The sequence below is a fragment of the Geotrypetes seraphini genome, chromosome 5 (genome assembly GCF_902459505.1).
Source record: "Geotrypetes seraphini chromosome 5, aGeoSer1.1, whole genome shotgun sequence".
Lineage (NCBI taxonomy): Eukaryota > Metazoa > Chordata > Amphibia > Gymnophiona > Dermophiidae > Geotrypetes > Geotrypetes seraphini.
The window spans coordinates 28,941,628-28,962,759 of record NC_047088.1 but is presented as its reverse complement, the minus strand read 5'-3'; the positions used below and the strand labels follow the sequence as shown (position 1 = coordinate 28,962,759).

Sequence of the window (21,132 nt, the reverse complement as noted above, 5' to 3'; positions counted from 1 at the left end):
CCTCACTCATCGGCAGTCTGCCAGCGAATGCCAGCTTCTGAAGGCGGGAAAAAAATTCAAGCATGCGCATTAGGGTCGCCTACATACGTCCATCAAACCATACTTCCCTACCTTTATTTGTTTACGCAAGAAAAATTAAGGTCTGATACTTTTTGAGCAGCCCTCGTACATCCCCTTTTTTATATATATTACCTTCTATTATCCTACTTCTCATTTTTACTAAAACTTTTTCATCAAATGTATTTTTAAATATAGTTCCAAAATGTCAGCATACCAGTTCCAAAAGTCAGGAACAAAAATGAAGATAGGTAAGTATTTATATTACAAAAAAACCTTCCGTTTAGTGGTACTCTATATCCTGTAGTATTCTTTAAGCATACAATTATTTAGTACACTCTAGGGTATATGGCACTTTTGGAACCTCTGTGCTGACATTTTAGAACTATATTTAAAAATACATTTGATGAAAAAGTTTTAGTAAAAATGAGAAGATAAGTAGGATAATAGAGGATATATATATATATATATATAAAAGAATTTAAAAAACAAAAAATAAATTTTTATAAAAAAAGGGGATGTATAAAGAAATGATATAGATAGAAGGTAGGATGGTGGTTTTCTGGCCAATGATTGAAAGAGCGAAAAACGAACTGGATATCAAGACCAGTAAATATCCACACTCCAATTCTGAGGCCTTTTCCCACCTTTAAGACAATTAAAAAATTTAAAATCTAGAATCTTGTCCGGGTTAATTGGCTCTTTTTTAAATGGAGTAATAATTTATTTAGTTGTATAACTGGTTCCATTGTATATGAACTAAGGTTTTTACTTTGTTCAAATTGATACACTAACATATAAAAACCTGTAGGCATAACTCAGTTCTGTGCTTACAGGTGTGGCTTGCATGATCTAGAGGGTATTGTAACAAAGAAATCCTATATAATTAAACACTATCCATAGGAGTATAGTATCACTCAGGGGCAGTTTCTTTCAATAGGTTATTGTTGTGCATACCCTAACATGACCTTCACTCCTAAGCATGATCTCATTCTCTCAAACGTACTGTTTACGTTCACCATAAAACTTGCTTTGTACCAGAGAGACCTCTCTAGAGTTCATAAGATGTAACACATATAAGCAACTTATCCAGATGTGTTTTAGAAATTCTTTTTTTATCAATCTTGTGGCATCCAAGATGGTGGGAAATATTTCTGTCACATTTTCTTGGTCTCAGATTGCATTTCTTGATACATGAGGATCGTTCTCTCTCTCTCCCCCCCCCCCATACAGTTCACAAAATAAAATGGTTCAAGTTTATTTACCAGCATGTGACAACATGTAGGTGAAGCTCAGTTCTGTGTTTTATTCCCTGATTGTCTAGCACTTCTTGTTGTAAACCGCCTCAAACTATTATGGCTTTGGCGGTATATAAGAATAAAATTAGTAGTAGTAGTGGGTATTCTAACAAAGAAACCCTATATACATTTTAAATTGTATTGCTTTCTTTATAAAGCTTTATTCAGATTAGTTCCAAATTATTTTCACAGTCGGTTCATTCTAAAAAGAGAAGACTATATTTCAAGGAAATTAACAAAAAATATTTTCTGTTATCCTTCACCTACAGGTGTAAAAAGATAAAACCTTTTGAATAATTATTATCCTATCAGGCAGCTAAACTCAATAATGAGGTTACTGTTATAATTGATTCATCTTTTCATATCAGATGTTCCATAGGAACATTAAAACTTACCTGTTTAAGAAATTTGTTTTATTATAATGACATTATGTAAATTTATAGTTACTGAGGATAAATTGTTTTAGACTTTATAATTCTTGGATTTGTTCCAACTCTTTAAAGCATATTGTGAGTCACTCTGAACTGCAAGGTATGAACAGATTATAAATACAATTATTATTATAACTTATCCATAGGAGCATGTGTTTCACTAATGAGCTTTGTCACCTGTACAGATCCCTGGAAACCACTTTCATGGATGTTGTGCTATTACTTTACTTGTCAGAGCACTGGGACTTGCAATGGAATGATACCAAAGGGAAATATTTTTCCTGTTGCTTTTTTAAATTTTAGACCTGGCACAATTCTCCTTTTTTTAAAAAAGTTTGTGTTAATTTTTTTTTTTACAAAGAATATTAACAAATTAACAACACTTGCAGGAAAACGAGATATCCATAAAGAAAATAAAAGAAAAAGAAAGGAATAATAAATGGTTCCCATTAAAGGGAACTAATGGACATCTTCTAGCAAGCCCCCCCTCAAAGTGAGGGGAGAAGCCCAAATCACAGAGGATGATATTTAAAAGGTAAATAATAACACAAAAGAAAATCAAGCCAACATGCAGTAAAAGATTAAATTCTCATGATAGAATAGCATCTTTAAACACTTGAACATTTGGGGAGGAAAGAAAATTTCTAATAATTTACATCTTCAATCTAGAAACTTTTGCAATTGGTGTGGATCTTAAAATATATATCTAAAATTGTCTAGTCAAACACGTAAGGGCTGTTTTACTAACAATTAGTATATGTTTGCCACAGGACTCATTTTATTCTTATGGGCTCTTCAGTAGATTACATGCATTAATCTTCAGTAAAAGCCTCCTCTTAGCTGTATAATGAAGAAAAAAGTCATCACCCAGAGTGGTAATTTCTGGGTGTATTCTCAAGAACTGACAAGTCAAAGAAAATCCAAATCTTCTACATTTTTGAAGCTGAAGTAAAGCCATATAATATCATACTCAAAAGGCAAAAACAACTGGTAACCCAACACGATCAACAGTTGTAATATCAGAGTTCTCAAGTATAGCTGATATATCCAGTGCACTCAGTAGGCCAGGAGATGCACCCCCAGAGGCCTCTGTGTCTTTTAGAGAGTAAATGGAAAATGTTTGTAACTGGTGGAGTTGCCACATCTTGGTTACTTAAATCAAATATTTCCTGATTAATTCTCAGAAGCTCATAACAGTATCTTTAGAAAAGTTGAACAGCTGTAAGTTCAATCTCATTCTCTAAAATTCACAGCTCTTCTTATAAGAGCCAAATTATCCCACATCAAGCCAGGTTGGATAGATGAAACACTGGACACTGCTACTTGCAACCTTTCCTTTAAGGAAACCTCGGTAGTCTCCAGATGTCCCACTCTTACTAAGAGCTCTTGAAGAGATGTTTCTGTTGCTGCCATTCTTTCATTCACCTCTTTTTTTTTTTTTCAAGTGGTGATGGGAGAGTGTGATTATCAAAAGGGGGTAGCCCTACTTCACAATTTTGGATTTCCCATTCATTGCCAAATCCCCCCCAAAAAAAATTTGTCCCCAAAAGGTATCCCCAATTGAACTGGGGAACACCCCTATTGATGATGATTTGCTTTTGCAACAATTACTCCTACTCTCCTTATTTCATCACCAAAGGCTTCCTCCTTTGTTCTGGTCTCAAACACAGACTGATGCCAAGGGCAGATCGCAAGAGCTGGGGCTGAATGAAATCTCTACCTTCTACAAGGAAGCCGCCCCTGTTGCTGCAGCCACTAAAAGATCTGGCCCCAATAAATGCCAATGGAGCTCCTCATCTAAGGAATAGTCAAATGACCAAAGACAGGTAAAATTTTTGCTTGTCCTGAAAAAGTGCTGAGTGAGGATCTGCTAAAGGGAAGAAAAACTCTATTGGAATATCCTACCTGCTGGCATTCAGACTCTGAAAAAGGTAACTTGGGCTTCAGTAGGTAATATCATTGTCTTTCTTTTTAACTTTTTTTTTTTAGTTTAGTACTCTTCTTTTTCCGCAAAGTAAGTTTGGACAATAGTGTAGCCTTTAGAAGTTTTGTTAGGGTTTTATATAAAAAGTTTTTAGTCCAGGTTAGTATTTTAGGTTGCACTTGAAGAAAGTCTGTCTCTGTTTAGTATTTAATTTCCTCCCACTCTCCCTAGCTCCCACCTATCCACCCCAAGGTTGATCTTTTGATTTATAGGACAGGAAGAGGACATTGGTTTGGTAGGATTTTTTTTCTGCTTTCTCTTTTCTTTTCTGTGTTTTTCATCAGGTGTGAGCACTTCTGCAACACAACAGTGTGACTGGGAAACATTGTGTTGCCAAACCTGTTGCTCAGGTTACAGCTTCTGTCTCTGTACAGACAGAAAATGTTACCCAACAAGAGGGGATGGTTCCATGTGCAAACTCTCTTCAGCTTGAATCCCTCATGAAGGAAGTGAAGGGACTGAGAGAGGAGGTGGCAAGGCTGAGAAACATCCATGAGAATGAGAGATACATCGATGAAATTACTACTACTACTTATAATTTCTATATCACTACTAGACATACACATTGCTGTATATCAAAGCATAGAGAGAAGAGTCCCTGTTCAAAAGAGCTTACAATCTAGTTGAGACAAACATAGTACTCAGGTGGGAGAATTACAAAAGGAATGATAAGACTGATATTGGTGCTTAGCAGGTGGTTGAAGTTTGGAAATGAAAGCAGCTTCAAAGAATTGGGCTTTGAGCCTGGATTTTAACTCTTCCAGAGACTGAGCTTGACGTACTGAATCGGGCATTTTGTTTCAGGCATACAGAGCAGTGAAGTAGAAAGGACAGAATCTGAAGGCCATAGAAGAGAAGAGTACAAATAAGAGAGACTTATCCAGTGAGTGGAATGCCCGGGAGGTGAAAGGTAGTTGTGGTTGGTGATTCCCTTCTGAGGGGTATAGACCAGACATGATGTCTCGGGAGATATGATGTCTGCCTGGTGCCAAAATACAAGATATTACAGAGAGCTTGCCAAGACTCATCAAGCCTAATGATTATTTTCTGATGCTGCTCATCCATATTGGCACTAATGATACTGCAAGGTACCCCTCCAAACGTATCCAAAGTGACTTCTGGCTCTGGGAGAGAAAGTGAAACAGTCAGGTGGGCAGGTGGTGATCTCATCAGTCCTCCCTGTCGAGGGTAAAGGCCAGGGCAGAGAAGCTCACATCCTGGAGATGAATGCACGGATGGTGTTAAGAGCATTTTGTCTTCTGGACCATGAGATGATTTTCCAAGGCCTGCTGAGCAGGGATGGCGTGCATCTATCAAAGAAAGGAAGAAATGTCTTCAGCAGGAGACTGGTTAACCTACTGAAGATGGCTTTAAACTAGAATTGTTGAGGCAGGGTGATCAAAGTCCTCGGGTAAGTGAATCACTAAATACCTTTACACAAATGAGAAAAAGGGGCAATGTCTTAAAAACAATATATACTAATGTTCGAAGTATGGGAAACAAGGTTCTTGATCTAGAGGCTGTGATGGAAGAGGCTGAGTTGAATTTAGTGGTGGTCACGGATGTGATTCATGGAGAGCCATGACTGGGATATAATTACACCAGGCTATAATCTGTTCAGGAGAGACAGGGTAGGAAGAAAAGAAGGAAGAAAGGCATATGATAAAGATCATATTAAAGCCACACAATTGCAGGATCTACAGGTTAAGGAAAAGGCACTATGGGTCAAACTGGAAAGAGCGAATGGAAAATGTATTTACATTGGTGTGATATACAGGCTGCCGTCACATACAGAAGAAGTGGACAGAAATTTAATAGAAGACATTCAAACTATAGCTGTAAAAGTAAAGTACTACTATTAGGAGATTTTAATATGCCAGATGTTGATTATGGTATCCCTATTGCAGGATCTCCCAGAAGTAGGAAGATCCTAGATTCTCTACAAGGAGAACTGTTCAGCAATTGATAATGGAACCAAAGCAGGATGGGGGCCATACTGGACTTAGTGCTTACAAATGAGGAAAGTGTTTTTGATGTTATAGTGGGTGATTATTTGGCATCCAGTGATTATGGCATGGTTTAATATTAAGACAGGTAGAGAGGACTAATTCAAAAGTGAAAGTTCTAAACTTTAAAAAAAAAATTAACTTTGATCAAATGGGAGATTATGTTAAGGAACTGTCTGGATAGGAACATCTGGAAGAAGTAGGAAAGCAGTGGACAAAACTGAACAATGAACCATTTTGTAAGGAAAGTAAGTAAAAGTAACAGGAAAAGGTCACTTTGGCTCTTAAAAGTAGTAGCCAAGAAGGTAAGGAAAAAAGAGATTGTTTCATAAAATGCAAAAGAATGCGGGCAAAAATATCTAGAAAAGTTAAGAGATGCTGGTCAAATAGTCGGGAAACCAAGATGCAAATGGAAGAAAAATAATAGTCACGGTAAAACAGGGAAACAAGACTTTTTTAGATATATTATTGATAGGATTAAGTGCAAAAGTGGCAGCTAAAGCTAAGAACATGGCATAAAACTTTATTTATGTACTGCTATACACCTGGTAGTTCGATGCAATTAATAAAAATTATCTTAAGGGTGCACAAAGACTGCACTTAGTACAAGAACAGTGGACTAAAGGCTGAGTAGAGTCAGAGAAGTATAGGGATACATAGATCAGTGTTCTATCAAAATCTTAATCTCATCGATTCATCTAGATTCTTTTGATGGTGTGGAGAGGATTGGAAGAACTATGTCGTTGTCCACGTAGCCATAGCTTTTCATGCCTATGGATGCCAGTCAGCTCCCCAGAGAGCACAGGTAGATATTAATTAAGAGTGGGGAACCTTGGGGAACTCCGCAGTGTGTGGTCCAGACAGAGGAAAGTTTGTCGCTTGAGCCTACATGATTTGAGCAGCTGATTAGAAAGCCCTGAAACCAATTCAGGACTGCATCCGTGATAAGATAGGCGAATAGTATGTTCGAATAGGTCAAAGGCATTGCTCAGGTCAAATTGCAAGACCAGAGCACCCGGTCCTCTGCTGAATAAGTAGTGAATAGAGAATGACACAGTGGCTGTTACCCGTGGCTAGTTGCAGGTAGCCGCGGGTAACCCACCAAAACGGTGAGGGGGGAAAAAAGTGCTCACTGCGGGAACGGGGACAAGGCCATCCAGCGCCCCATGGAGCGTTGAATGGCCTTGTCCCCGCAGTAAAGGGAAGGAACGCACGCGGTCACCAATCGCACGCGGCCCCCCTCCCTCCTTCTTACCTACCCAAATCAATCTACCTCCCCCTTCCCTTTGCAGTGCGTTTTGAGTAACTTCACAAAGCCATCAGAGCTTGCAAGCAGTGCGTGTGTGTGTGGGTGAAAACTTCTCCTCTGACGCAACTTCCGGTTGTGTCGGAAGAGAAGCTTCCACCCACACACGCACGCTACTGTTTGCTCCGATGGCTTTGAAGAAGTTAGTCAAAATGCACCACAAAGGTAAAGGGGAGGGAGGGAGATAGATAGATTCAGGTAGGTAGGAAGGAGAGATGGGTGCCGAAAGGCGGTGAGATGGCGATAGGGAAGGGTGGTGGAGGAAAGGAACAGATACTGAAGGGGGGTGGAGAGGAACAGACGCTGAAAGCAAATGGGGAAGACAGAGTGGGAAGAAGACGCCGAAAGGAAATGGAGAAAACAGTGGGGAGAAGACGCTGAAAGGACATGGGGAAGACAGAGTGGGGAGAAGGACGCTGAAAGGACATGGGGAAGACAGAGTGGGGAGAAGATGCTGGAAGGGAAGAAGACAGAGATGCCAGACCAATTGGGGGGGTGAAGGAAGAGGCACAGTAACAGAGCAAATGGAAGATGCAGAGAGAAGACAGACAGTGGATGGAAGGAATTGAATGAGAAGATGAGGGAAGCAGTTACCAGACAACAAAGGAAGAAAAAAAATTTCTATTTATTTATTTTCTTTTTTTTTTTTTTGCTTTAGGATAAAGTAGTATATTAGTTGTGTTTATTAAAATTTATAAACAAAGCCCTGCCAGCTGAACATCTCTTTCTCTAGTTCAGTAGCCAGAACTTTGATTTATAAGGAAGGAATAAACTAAATATTGCAGTACTGAGGCAGTATGGATGCTGCGGGGACGGGCAGGGACAATGGTTGCGGGGCAGTGACGGGGACAAATTTTTTTCCCCATGTCATCCTCTAATTAGGAGTAATATAAGGAAATACTTTTGTACTGACAGGGTGTTAGAATCATGGACTAGTCTCCCAGTAGATGTGATGGAGACAGTCTGTGTCTGAATTCAAGAAAGTGTAGGACAGGCACGTGGGATCTCATAGGGAGGAGGAGATAGTGGATGCTGCAGATGGGCCGACTGGATGGACCATTTGGCCTTTATCTGCCATCATGTTTCTTTCTTCTTGCCCATTTTCAAAATTAACAAAAACAAGTGAGAAAGTAGAGAACTTTATGCAAGAAGACAAAACTCTAGGAGATCAGAGCATGCTGGCCATTCTCTTGTTTCTTTGGATTTCCATCTTGGTCAGAACCTGTGTTGAGATTAAATGCCAGAGACCTTCATATGCATCAACTTGGGGTTTTTTCCTTTTAGTTCCATAATCTTGGGCCTTGATGCTGGTCACTAGATGTTACCACTGCACAATGACTGCAACACTGTGTCTACAGCAGTATCTTGCAAACCTTTCCAAGCTGCAGCACATTAAACTCGGGGCTACAGCTGGAGGGTCTCTGTGCATGCACAGATGTCAACATGATGATGTCGCGCGCATGTGACATCATCATGTTGACATCCACTCATGCGCAGAGGCCCTTCAGATGGGACCCTAAGCTTGTTAACCCTGAAATTTCTACGCCAGTGGGGAGGTCTGGAGAACAGGAGAGATGCCAGCAAGGAGAAGAGGCGCTGGCTGACTCACCTACATTGCATTCCTCTCACGGCACACAGTTTGCAATACACTGTTCTACAGCATTGACCAACTCAGAATGGAAGATCCAAATGAGTAGTCAAACCCAAGTCATGGCTGCATAGCAGTGCATACCACTGCCAGTGAAACACCAGTGAAACACCAGTCCAGTCTTTTTTTCTTTTGCCTTCTTGTGCTTTCAAACTCATGGAATTTGGAAAGAAATTATACATAGGTCAAATATGTTCATACTGGGGCAAAATACCTATGAAAACTTAATATAATGGGACCAGACTTGGCATTTATTTATTTATTTATACATTCATTCAGTTTTCTATACTGTTCTCCCAGGGGAGCTCAGAATGGTTTACATTAATTTATTCAGGTACTCGAGCATTTTTCCCTGTCTGTCCTGGTGGGCTCACAATCTATCTAATGTACCTGGGGTAATAAGAGGATTAAGGACTCCTTTTATGAAAACGCATTAGGGCCTTAACGCGTGGAATAGCACGCGCTAGCCGCTACCGCCTCTTCTTGAGCAGGCGGTAGTTTTTCGGCTAGCGCACGCTATAGCATGCTCTAATCCGGTGCGTGTGCTAAAAACGCTAGCGCACTTTCATAAAAGGAGCTCTAAGTGACTTGCCCAGGGTCACACGGAGCAGCATGGGTTTGAACCCACAATCTCAGGGTGCTGAGGCCGTAGCTGTTAAAGTATAATAAAAGTGTTCTACTAGGAGACATTAATAGGATGTTTCATAGCTGCAAAATAGAAGGCCTTCAATTTGTAGGACAATTCATTGAGAAAGAGTTGTTAAATTCAGAGAACTGAAGGAGCAGTACCCATCTGAGGAAACGGCCATGAAATGTCATTTGAGAACACAAATAGAAGAATTTACCTTATATACTCGAAAATAAACCAAGGTCACAACAAGGCTATATAGGAAAATGCAACTACAAGCAACCACAAACTTAAATAAATGTTGACAAAAATCAAACTTTAAACCTCAAGAAGCCATATGCAGTTCAACACCAGAGAAAGAGAAACAGCAGTCTACACTGTGAAAAATAAAAAAAGCAGTGTAAATTTATAGTAAAACTGCATTTTCTGTTCATGAAATTAAAAATAAAATTCTTTTTTTTTTCTACCTTTGTTGTCTGGCCATTTTATTCATGTTTATCCCATTTTCCAGTTTCTTCTTTCTTCTGTCTTTTCTTAATTTTCTTTCCAGGATCTTCAATCTATCTGCCTCTTCTCTCCTTCACTTCCTCTTCTACATCCATCTCTGACTTTAACTTTTTCTTTTCAATTTTGCTCCATTTATTTTTCTGCATCTCTATCTGCTTCTGTTTACAGCTGTCCATCTCCCCCATTCTATTATTCTCCATTTTTTTTGCTAACTCTTCCCTGATGCTGGGCTGTATAAAGAGAGGCGTAGTCAGTAGCAGGAAGAAGGTGTTGATGTCCCTGTACAGGTCATTGGTGAGGCCCCACTTGGAGTATTGTGTTCAGTTTTGGAGACCGTATCTGGCGAAAGACGTAAGAAGACTTGAGGAGGTCCAGAGGAGGGCGACGAAAATGATAGGAGGCTTGCGCCAGAAGACGTATGAGGAGAGACTGGAAGCCCTGAATATGTATATTCTAGAGGAAAGGAGAGACAGGGGAGATATGATTCAGACATTCAAATACATGAAGGGTATTAACGTAGAACAAAATCTTTTCCAGAGAAAGGAAAATGGTAAAACCAGAGGACATAATTTGAGGTTGAGGGGTGGTAGATTCAGGGGCAATGTTAGGAAATTCTACTTTACGGAGAGGGTAGTGGATGCCTGGAATGCGCTCCCAAGAGAGGTGGTGGAGAGTAAAACTGTGACTGAGTTCAAAGAAGCGTGGGATAAACACAGAAGATTTAGAATCAGAAAATAATATTAAATATTGAACTAGGCCAGTTACTGGGTAGACTTGCACGGTCTGTGTCTGTGTATGGCCGTTTGGTGGAGGATGGGCAGGGGAGGGCTTCAATGGCTGGGAGGGTGTAGATGGGCTGGAGTAAGTCTTAACAGAGATTTTGGCAGTTGGAACCCAAGCACAGTACCGGGTAAAGCTTTGGATTCTTGCCCAGAAATAACTAAGAAGAAAAATTACAAAAAAATAAAAATAAAAAATTTAAATTGAATCAGGTTGGGCAGACTGGATGGACCATTTGGGTCTTTATCTGCCGTCATCTACTATGTTACTATGTTACTGTCTCCCCCATCCAGAATCTTTTCTTTCTCTCTTTTTCCCCCTTTAATTTTACTCCTCTAACCTGTATCTATTGTCTTGTCTCCTCCATCCAGCATTTCCTCTCCCCTCTTTCCTCCCACACCTCATCTCTCTCTCTCCCCTCCCCCTCTATTTAAGGTCTTTCCCCATCACCTTTTCCCTTTGCCACTTCCAACACTACCTACCTGGGGCTCTAGCTGTGAGTAATGGAGTTGCGGATCCGGGACAGGCCCGATATGTAGGGCAAGCAGCTGGTTCCTTCTGGCAGCGGTCATCCATGCTGTTTGCCAGCCACCAGGAGGAGGGGGAGTGAGAAGTCGGCGGCATATCTAAATTTCAATCGCCCTGCCTTCAGTCCCAATCTCTCTAAATTGGCTGGCAATGATGAAGAATGATGCCACATGGTCTTGGAGGATGAAATGTACAGCGTCAGCATCTATGAGACAAACCTGATTTTTCTTGTTACTTAGATCTTTTTGGACTCCTGTTAGGTTACAAAAGTTAATATGTAATAAGGCCTTAAATATATATCATCCCTAAGACTCAAATAATTGATAACAAGAGAAATTAGAAGGGAAGATGATATAATGTATAAATTAAATTTATTAAAGCAATCAATTCTGACTATTTATTTATTTAGATTTTTATCCTGTCCTCCCAGTAGCTCAGAACGGTTTACAAGTAAACATTCACAATGGAGTGAATTGGACATACAAGATTATACAGTAGATTTAAATACTTGGACATACGAGACTGTACAGCAGTGTGAGACTGTGCAGCAGTGTAAATATAGGGACTATACAGCAAATTAAGAACAGTAGTTTAAATATAAGTAGTTTAGTTTAGATACAAGTTATTTGAGTATAGGCTGAGAGTGGACTATACAGAAATTTTTGGCAGAAGATTAGAAAGGGAGAAAAAAGGGTAGAGGTGGGGTTTAAGGGGTTGGGTGTAGACTGAGGGTGACCTTTAGTTGAAGAGGAGGGTTTTTACCATTTTCCGGAATGTCATTAGTGAGTTTTGTAGTCTGAGTTGGTTCCAGAGTTGGGGAATGAAATGGCTGTAGGAGCGTTTGTGGGCAGTTTCTGAGAAGAGGGACCTTCCGGGGGGAATGCATAGGCGTATCTCCGTTTCTGAGCAGAGGGTGTGGGTGGGGATGTAGATGGGTAGCTTGGATTTTATGTAGGAGGGGGGTGGTGGCATAAATTATTTTGTGTGCTATTGCCAGGGCCTTGAATGCACAGCATTGGCTGTAACTGTATCAAAGCCATCATAGCATCTAATAAGTAAAGTTTTAGATCAATGATTTCTAAAGGCTATATGTGTATTTATAAAAGTATTAATACTGAATCACAATTCCTATTAAATATTTAAAGCAAAAGACTTCAGTCTTTGGAACCTCTTATGATGTATACCATTACAGATTCCTGTTTTGTATATTGTTATAATCATCTATGTCTACCACCCCCTACCAAAAAGTATTTTATTATTCAACTACTTAATTTTAAATTTTATTCCCTAATAAATTTATTAACACTTTATTCCCTAATGAATTTATTATTACTAAATTTATTATAACTAATTTTAATATTATTATAATATAAATTTTTGATGATAAATAGAATAAGACAGATAAGAGACTCAAAATATTAATTTCTATTAATGTGATAAATTCATATAAATTAAAAAAGTTATTTTGGAAATTCAATGAATTTATAGCTCGAAAAAACTTTCATAAAGTGCATGTGAAAAGCCTTCAATTGATTGACTATGAAATGTAAATATGTGTTTATTGAATCAACTAAAATGTGTGCGCCTAAAGTGTGCAAATGCCTGCAAGAGCTTCTTAAATATAAAGTTACAAAAGTTAGACAGTTCTAAATCTAATAGATGCTGGCACTGTCATTTGGACATTGGATCATCTGTTGTTTTATTGTCTTTTGATACTCAACTTTTGGAAGTCATTATGGGGACAGATTAACATACTGGAATCATCAATTCCATTGACATATGAGGTAGTCATATATGGAACATTATTGCATATTAAGCCCCCCATGGATCGCTATAAATGGCGGCTTTTTCTAATTATGACTGGAATAGCCATGCAGATGGTAACTCATAATTGGAAAAATTATGATCACCTCAATTTTCCTTTCTGGTGGGTGAATTTATTTTTAAGCTATAGATAGATATGAGAAAATGAATGCTGACATATTGGGGCATAGCAATTTATTTAAATTGGTTTGGGGACCATTGACATCTTTTATTTCTTCATTATAGTTGTCTTTTATCTTTAATTTTTGTTTATTTCCATACACATCCAGGGAAGGATGGGGGGGAGGGACACTTTTATCTTAATTTTAGCCCTTTGAATACATACATCCAGGGTGAGTGGGAGGAGGGTGAGATTACATTAAATAGGGAAAGGTTATTGAAAGAATCTATGTATTTATGTTTTTGTTGACTAGTTATTGGATGGGTGGGTGAGTTTAAAGGATCATGTATGCCTGTAAGATGAATGTGCTTTTCTTGATTTATTATATGTTTATATAATTATGTATTGCACTGTTGATATATGGAGAATCGATAAAGAATTCAAATTCAAATGAAGAAAGATGTCGCAGGAGCCTTCTTTCTTGCCAAATTGCTATAAGCTCTGCCAGCCTCAATCCCGCACCCCCCCCTGAAGTTACTTCCTGATTTTGAGGGGTGGGATCGAGACCGACAGAGCCTACACTGATTTGGTAAGAGAAAAGACTCCCATGGCAACTGTCTTCGTCATTGCCAGATGATTTAGCAGGACTGGGACTGAAGGTAGGGCTGATCACAATCCAGATGTGCCACTGACTCCTGACTCCCCCTCCTCCTGGTGGCCAGCAAACAGCATGGACGACCGCTGCGGCCGCCACTGGGAGGAATCAGCTGCCTGCCTCGCATGTCGGGACAGCCCCTGACCCGCAACTCCATTCTCCACAGCCAGAGCCCAGGTAAGTTTAAATTTTGATTTGATTTGATTTTTTTTTTTGTTTTAACTAGTTATAGAAGTAGACTCGAATATAAACGGAGACCCCCATTTTGGGAAGTCAATTTGGAATTACTCTGGGATGAAAAACAGTGCTTCAAGCTATTCAAATACATATGTAAAGGATTAATTGTGAATTATATGCTTGAAAATACTGTAATTATAAATAGATGGAGTTTGTAAAAGGAGCCCTATGTCTTGATTAACTGTTCTTAGACATGATGAGTTGGGATATTTTCCAAACAATTTGGACATCTTGTGGCACACTGACAAGGCATAAAAATTGTCAAGGCACACTATAATTTTTCAAAAGATATATACAGCTTAATACAAGTATATCAAAAGAAATAAATTCAATCCCAGTATTAAAATTGTGTTTAAAGTTCAATAATTAATCTCCCCTTTTACGAATTCCTATGATCGTCAGAGCTAACACCGCCACAGCCAGCGATTTAAAAAAAAAAAAAATCCTAACACAGCTTTGTAAAAGGGGGTTTACATTTTTAATCATTGTGTTATCTTTGTAGTTGAATATTTTTATTGAAGACACAAATTGGCAAAAGGGCAGCAATACTCTTCAGAGATAATCAAAATTAGCCAAAAAATAACATGCATTCAAAAACAACAATTTAAAAGTTCTGGTTGCATCCCCCTCTTCCAATGTTGTCCCTGCCTTACACATGGCCATGTTCAATGGCTGCCCCTTAAACACATTTAAAAATTATTAATGCCAGAGTGCTTTGCCTATGTAACTGGATCTGACAGTCATGCTATTATTATGGTTCTCAATGAAAAATAAAAGGTATATAGTTAAAAGAAACTACAGTTGATGTTTTAAGACCAGTAGCTGCAGCTGTGAAAATCAAATGTTAGTGAAGTCTTCCAAATATTGTCTGAAGAAATTTGTATTATAGAAGGGTTGTTTGTTATAAACAGTAGGAATGTGAAGGGGAAATTTTTTTTATTTTTTGCCATTCAGTTCTAATGCAACAGAATATGCCATTTCATGTCTGCATGAGTTATTTTGAGTTAATTGAGTGCTAAGATGGAGCAAAATGGTCTATTAATGATGTGTATTTTTGTTGCATCTAGACATGACCAGGTTGTGTTTGTTCTAGCGGTTAATAGACAACCCCGCGAAAGACAAAGGCGCGCACCGACAACTGAGCACAAGACGGAGGCGCGCGCCGAAGAAAATTACAGTTTTTAGGGGCTCTGACGGGGGGTTTTGTTGGGGAGCCAGTTTACTTAATAGAGATTGCGCCGGCGTTGGGGGGGGGTTGGGGGTTGTAACCCTCCACATTTTACTGTAAACTTAACTTTTTCCCTAAAAACAGGGAAAAAGTGAAGTTTTCAGTAAAATGTGGGGGGTTTCAACCCCCCACAACGCGGCGTGATCTCTATTAAGTAAAGTGGGGGGGTTCCCCCCCACACACACCCCCGTCGGAGCCGTAAAAACAGTAATTTTCTGTGGCGCGCGCCTCCGCGCTGCGCTCAATTGTCTGGGCGCGCCTTTGTCCCGGCGCGCTTTTGACCTGACACCTGTTCTAGCAGTGTGTGTTTTGGCTTCAGATAATCTGAATACATTTGTGCATGTTTTTCAGAGGAGTTGGATACCACTATGACAGTCACTATAGTTTACGATAACTCTGAAGCAGTAGAATTGTGTACGTCTCAGTCCCTGTATCTTACACCTGTGGCAAGGCTGATCATCAACGTGATGCTTCCAGACTGCAAAGAACCAGGCAGGTCATTTTCTAACTGGGACATTCTAGACCAACTTAAAACCATGATTTCTCCAGACCAATTTAGCTCTCTTCGGGTTTCAAAGAGCACAAAAGAATTTGTCCGAATTGAAGGTGAAGCAGAAACAAAGCATTTAGCGCAGACTCTACAGGAAAAACTGCATGGAACAGTCATAAAAATAAATGGCTTTCTTGATGGTTTGCACGTGGAGACTACTGAAGCGTGTGTTGATTTTCCAACCCCACAAGACTGGGAAGCCTTCTCAAAGGAGACAACAAATGAGGAGATTCCTGAACAAAGTTCAACTTTTCTCCCTGACAGTATCTACTTAGAAGGGCTGCCGTGCAAATGGTTTGCCTTAAAGGGCACAAATAGTGAGAAACCCAACGAAGCTGTCCTTCAGATAGTGTTTGAAAGTTTCGGGAAGGTAAAGAACACAGATATCCCCATGCTGGATCCTTACAGAGAGGAAAATGCCAGCGGGAACTCTTTGGGGGGCATCCAGACCTTTGCAGCTTTCATCCAGTATGAAGATCATGCAGATTTTGTTAAAGCCATGGAAGCTCTCAGAGGAATGAAGCTGATGTATCAAGGGGAAGATGGGAAAGCTCTAGCATGTAATATGAAGGTAATACCATTGCCCTATTCATCTTCAATTATGAATGTGCAAGTGTTGAAACAACCTTTTGAAAGGGAGATGGTTGAGAGAGAGGGAAACAGAGACAAAAATCATGATTCTGTAAAGTATGTCTGCTCTGGTTTCAAGTTTATGAGTAGAAATTAGGTACATAATAATCTTAGGTTGCCTCACTTACTCCTTTACAATGCAAATCTTTCGCACAAATGTACAGCCAGTGAACTCCCAACTCACCTATAGAACACTCAGGATACCCCAGAGCAGGTCACATCTGATCTAAGAGGAGTAGTGCAGCCCAATTCAGGGGAAAAATAATTTGATTTGGCCTATTAAGCTCTGCCTCTTCACCGGATTCCCACTCCCCAGTCTACAAAAACAGTATCCATTTTGTTGAGATCCTAGAAATGATCTCACAATGGTAGAGCTACAAATTTTATGATATGGTCAAGTCTACTGGATACAACTTTAAAGGAAACCACCAAATGCTTGCAATGAGACTATAATTTCAGAAAGCTGTCAAACGGCTTTCAAGAAAAATAAATTTTAGGTGAATCAAGGTCATTTACTGTAGGATATATTTAGAACTAGGACTAGGGTAACAGTAATTTGAAATTACAGCTAAAATATTTTAGGCTGATGTGGACTAAAACAGAAAAAGTGAAGGGACAAGGGACATCAGATTCATCTTTTGATATATTTTATTCAATCACTAGTCTTATAGCCCGTTACATTAACGGGTGCTAGAATATATGTGTGTGTGTCTGTCTTTATTTCTTTCTCTCTCTCTCCTTAGCCGCTTTCTGTATTTCTGTCTTTCTTTCTTTCTGTCTTTCTTTTTCCTTGGCTGTCCACTACCATCCCGCACCCCTCCTGACGCGACTCCCGCTGTCTTTCTTTCTGTCTGTCTCTGTCCCTGGCCCCCTTTGTCTGTTTGTCTTTCTGTATATCTCCCTGCCCCTGTGTCTTTCTTCTTTTCTTTCTGTCTCTCTTCCTCCCTCTGTCTGTCTGTCCGAAGCAGCATTCCCTCCTCCTCCATTTTCCTCCCCCCACACCAGTTCCCTGTGCACCTGCCCCTGTGTCTTTCTTCTTGTCTTTCTATCTCCCTTCCTCCCTCTGTCTGTCTGTCCAAAGCAGCATTCCCTTCCCCTTCCATTTCCCTCCCCCCACACCAGTTCCCTGTGCAGCAGCATTAGCGTTTCCTCTATCCCCTTTCCCTTCCCACAGTCGCGACTACAAACGCGGGCCCGAGTCCTTTGCCGCCCCCCCCTTCCCTTCCCTTCCCGCGTGCCCGACTACACATGGCGATTCAAGCAGCGTGTGCATCAGTCTTCACACGCTGCTTCGGGTCTTTCTACTGCCCTGATTTACTCTGGCACGTCCGGAGCAAATCAGGGCAGTAGAAGGGCCCGAAGCAGCGTGTGAAGACTGTTTAGAGCAGATGTAAACCTTTTTAACACAAGGGCTATTTAGGAAAAAGTTCCCCAATGACCAACAGAGCTTGAAACCCAATAAGGAAAGGAAGCAACATTATCTAGTGTCTTATTGATACTATACATCCTTCCTTGGAGCATGTTCAATGTTATCCTTTTTTACCTCCAGATTCTAAGTATTAGCTCTGTTTGATCTGTGAAGGCCTAGGAGATCTTTAGTACATAAAAGCCATCAGTGGGGTCTGAAAGAAGCTTTGAGGCTTTGAATCTGCAATTTGACTGTCATAGGGTTTGTTTAGTTAGTTAGTCGTCGTCAGTTCATTCACTATTCTGATGTTAATTTGAAGGGTGGTATATCAAATGAAGTAAACTGTTATAGCCCATTTATACCAAAGCAGGTTCCAAACTACATACATAAATCAAGCTCAAAACATCACATAATTAAAGCAAAATGCAAACACGTAATAAAAAAGGATCACCTTAATCCCCATATATGCTGCAAAGTATCAGTCATTACATCACCTAGCCAGACAAAATACCTATGCAGATAGATATGTTTTGAAAAGTTCTGTCCTTGGATGTTGGGTTTGTAGTGGTACATGACGTTGGCAGCACGATATGATGGTCCTAACCAGCTGAGTCTGCCCTAGTTTTCTTCATTAGTCCACAGGTGCGTTCCTGATCCCTGTTTGGGGCCAGGAACAGCACATCATGGTTCAGCTGGAATCGGGTCACTTAATTCTCAGGTAGTTGAAAAATGTTTTAGTCTGTTTATCTGTGAGACTTGCAGAGAAGCTCAGCTTAACCAGTATGTGGTTGGTGAAACTAATTTGTTCTACAGGTGACCTTCGATGCTACCAAACATTTCAGCGAAGAAGCCATAAAGAAAAGAAATCTGGAAAGACAGAAACTGCAAGAACTGGAACAGCAAAGAAAACTGGAAAAGGAAGAGGAGGAAGCAGCAGAAAGGTAAGCAGCTCCTTAACAAAAGTGGCTTCCTATTCATTCAGTGCAATATGGACTTCTAGGTAAGGCCTGTTGTCCCTTCTAGAGAAGCTGGTAATTAGAGGTTCTAGTGCAGGGGTGGCAACTCTGGTCCTCGAGGGCCGGAATCCAATCGGGTTTTCAGGATTTCCCCAATGAATATGCATGAGATCTATTTGTATGCACTTGAGGACCGGAGTTGCCCATGTCTGTTCTAGTGTGTAGTATGATATTCCAATCCTACCAATATCCCCTGCCATCTCACTAGGGTCAGTTTTAAAGCTTTCCTCTTGAGTGTGAAGAACAACCTAGTACATAATTTGGAGTATTGCAATTGACCCTGTGAATAGTCATTTGCTGTCTTTAAGTAATTCTGATGGCCAATGTGAAAGAAACCTGTACCAAGAGAGCTTTTGGGAAAATGATCACATGAGCAGTTCAGTAGGGAAGAAGTAGACTAAAAAAAACAAAGCAAAGGCATCGAGGGTAGGGAGTCCTGTGGAAAGAGGAAACAGACAGACTAATGATAAGTAGAAGGAATTCAGAAGGACAAGGGTGAATGTACAGAGACAGAATGAGGAATATGGAAACGGTGTTGGCACAATGTGTTAGCAGAACACCAGTTGTTGAATCGGGGATATAATTCTGTGATAATCCAATTTGATTTAGCTAGCAATTTTAATTTAGTTGATCATCAAGTAGTACTCAAGAGCTTGGTAGTCAAAATAAAATTTTAAGTTGGTTTAAATGATTTTTGTAATTATGAACTTATGCAGTGAAAATGACAGGGGCTCTAGCAGACTATTGTGGGGTACCTCAAGGATCACCGTTTTGTCGTTTTTATTTAATGTTCTGATGTGATCTCTGGGAACGGGGAAACCAGCAAGTTTACCGTGGATGCAGGAGCAAAGCTTTTTACTGCCCCACAGGAGTAGTTAAAAGCCTTGTTGCTATGGTTAAAAAAAAAAAAAAGTGATTACCGTGTGTTGACCCCTCTTTGCCTCTCTCCCCACCTCCCCTCCCGCCCAGCACCTTTCAGTACCTTAAGAGCTTCAGCGATGGAAGAAAAAAGTTCACAGGCCTGTTCCAGGGCCTTCTTTCGACTGAATCCCTCCTTATATAACTTCTGGTTACATGCAAGGGCTTGGGATATTGGTTTAATTTACTGTATGTTTATAATTTTTGATCAGCTATTATGGATTTGATATTTGTGTTTTTTGTGCGTGTGTGACCGAGGTATTCTGTTAGCGTGATTTTTTTTTATTTTTTTTTTTAATGTAGCATTCTGTAGTAATTTGGTTTGTTCAGGTTTCTCGATAGTGGAGGGGATATTTTGAAGGGAGAAGGGAGGCAGGGTTTTGTTGATCTTTGTTCTGTATTTGTGATTTATAAAATGACAGTTGTATAGAATATTGTTTCTTTTTATACTTTAATAAAAATGGTTTCAATATAAAATCATAACTATTCAAGGCTTGTGCGGATGGGATTAGACAGAGTTTGCAGAGATAGGGCAACGGAGATGGGGTGGAGACGGGGACAAATCCATGTTGCTAATGCTGATGACATTACATTTGTCTTGCCATGGCCTAGAGAGAAGTCCTGAGATGAATATGTTTGTAAGAGTGTTTGGATGTTGTGGGAAGATGGGTGGTGAAACTAAGGCTCTACTCTTCCCAACGAAACAGGGGTTAAAACTATCGGCTCCATTTTTAATTGACAACACAATTATAAGTCTAGTATCATCACTGAAGATACTCGGGGTTATTATCGATGACAAACTTTCTTATCACGATCACATCAGTAATGTAGACAAATGTTGCTTCTACCGTTTGCGTTTGATTCGTTCTCTGTCCAAGTTTCTAGAACCCAAATCTTTAAATATTTTAATACATTCACTTGTCATCGCTAAGCTTGATTATTGCAACTCGCTATTGTTAAACATCACTCAAAAGGAAAAAAAACGTTTACAAATAATTCAAAACACTGCAATTAAAATTATTCACAATGGAAAAAAATTTGACCATGTAACTCCCTTTTTAATAGACTCACATTGGCTTCCCATTAATCAACGTATAACTTATAAAATATTGCTCTTAGTATTTAAAACACTATCTACCAACGAACCTCAATTTATAGATCGGTTACTAATCCCATACAACACGACACGTTCTCTCCGATCCACAACTCAGGGGTTGCTTATGGTTCCTTCTTTGAAGATTATTGGAACCAGACGTCATGATATATATTCAGTAATGGCCCCTTTAACCTGGAAGAGAAGTTAAAGATCTTAGCAGATTTAAAACTAATCTAAAAACTTTTCTCTTTAAAGACGCATTTAATCTTTAAACAATTCATTTTCAATAATCTTAAA

The 21,132-nt window shown here is 39.6% G+C and overlaps 1 protein-coding gene across 6 annotated transcripts in view; it reads left to right on the top strand.

The window, feature by feature from the left end:
• Positions 1-21,132, top strand: part of LOC117361221 (A-kinase anchor protein 17B-like) — an 85,694-nt gene that overhangs the window by 56,465 nt on the left and 8,097 nt on the right. The window contains exons 3-6 of one of the 6 annotated variants that reach the window (XM_033946266.1): positions 2,176-2,321; positions 13,731-13,929; positions 15,569-16,338; positions 18,619-18,746. In XM_033946266.1, coding sequence (XP_033802157.1) covers positions 13,878-13,929; positions 15,569-16,338; positions 18,619-18,746 — 950 coding nt within the window. In that variant the 5' untranslated portion in view covers positions 2,176-2,321; positions 13,731-13,877. Of the gene's footprint in view, positions 1-2,175; positions 2,322-3,456; positions 3,718-13,730; positions 13,930-15,568; positions 16,339-18,618; positions 18,747-21,132 lie in introns of those variants that run through there. The other 5 variants (XM_033946269.1, XM_033946267.1, XM_033946268.1 and 2 more) reach the window with 5 other exon arrangements.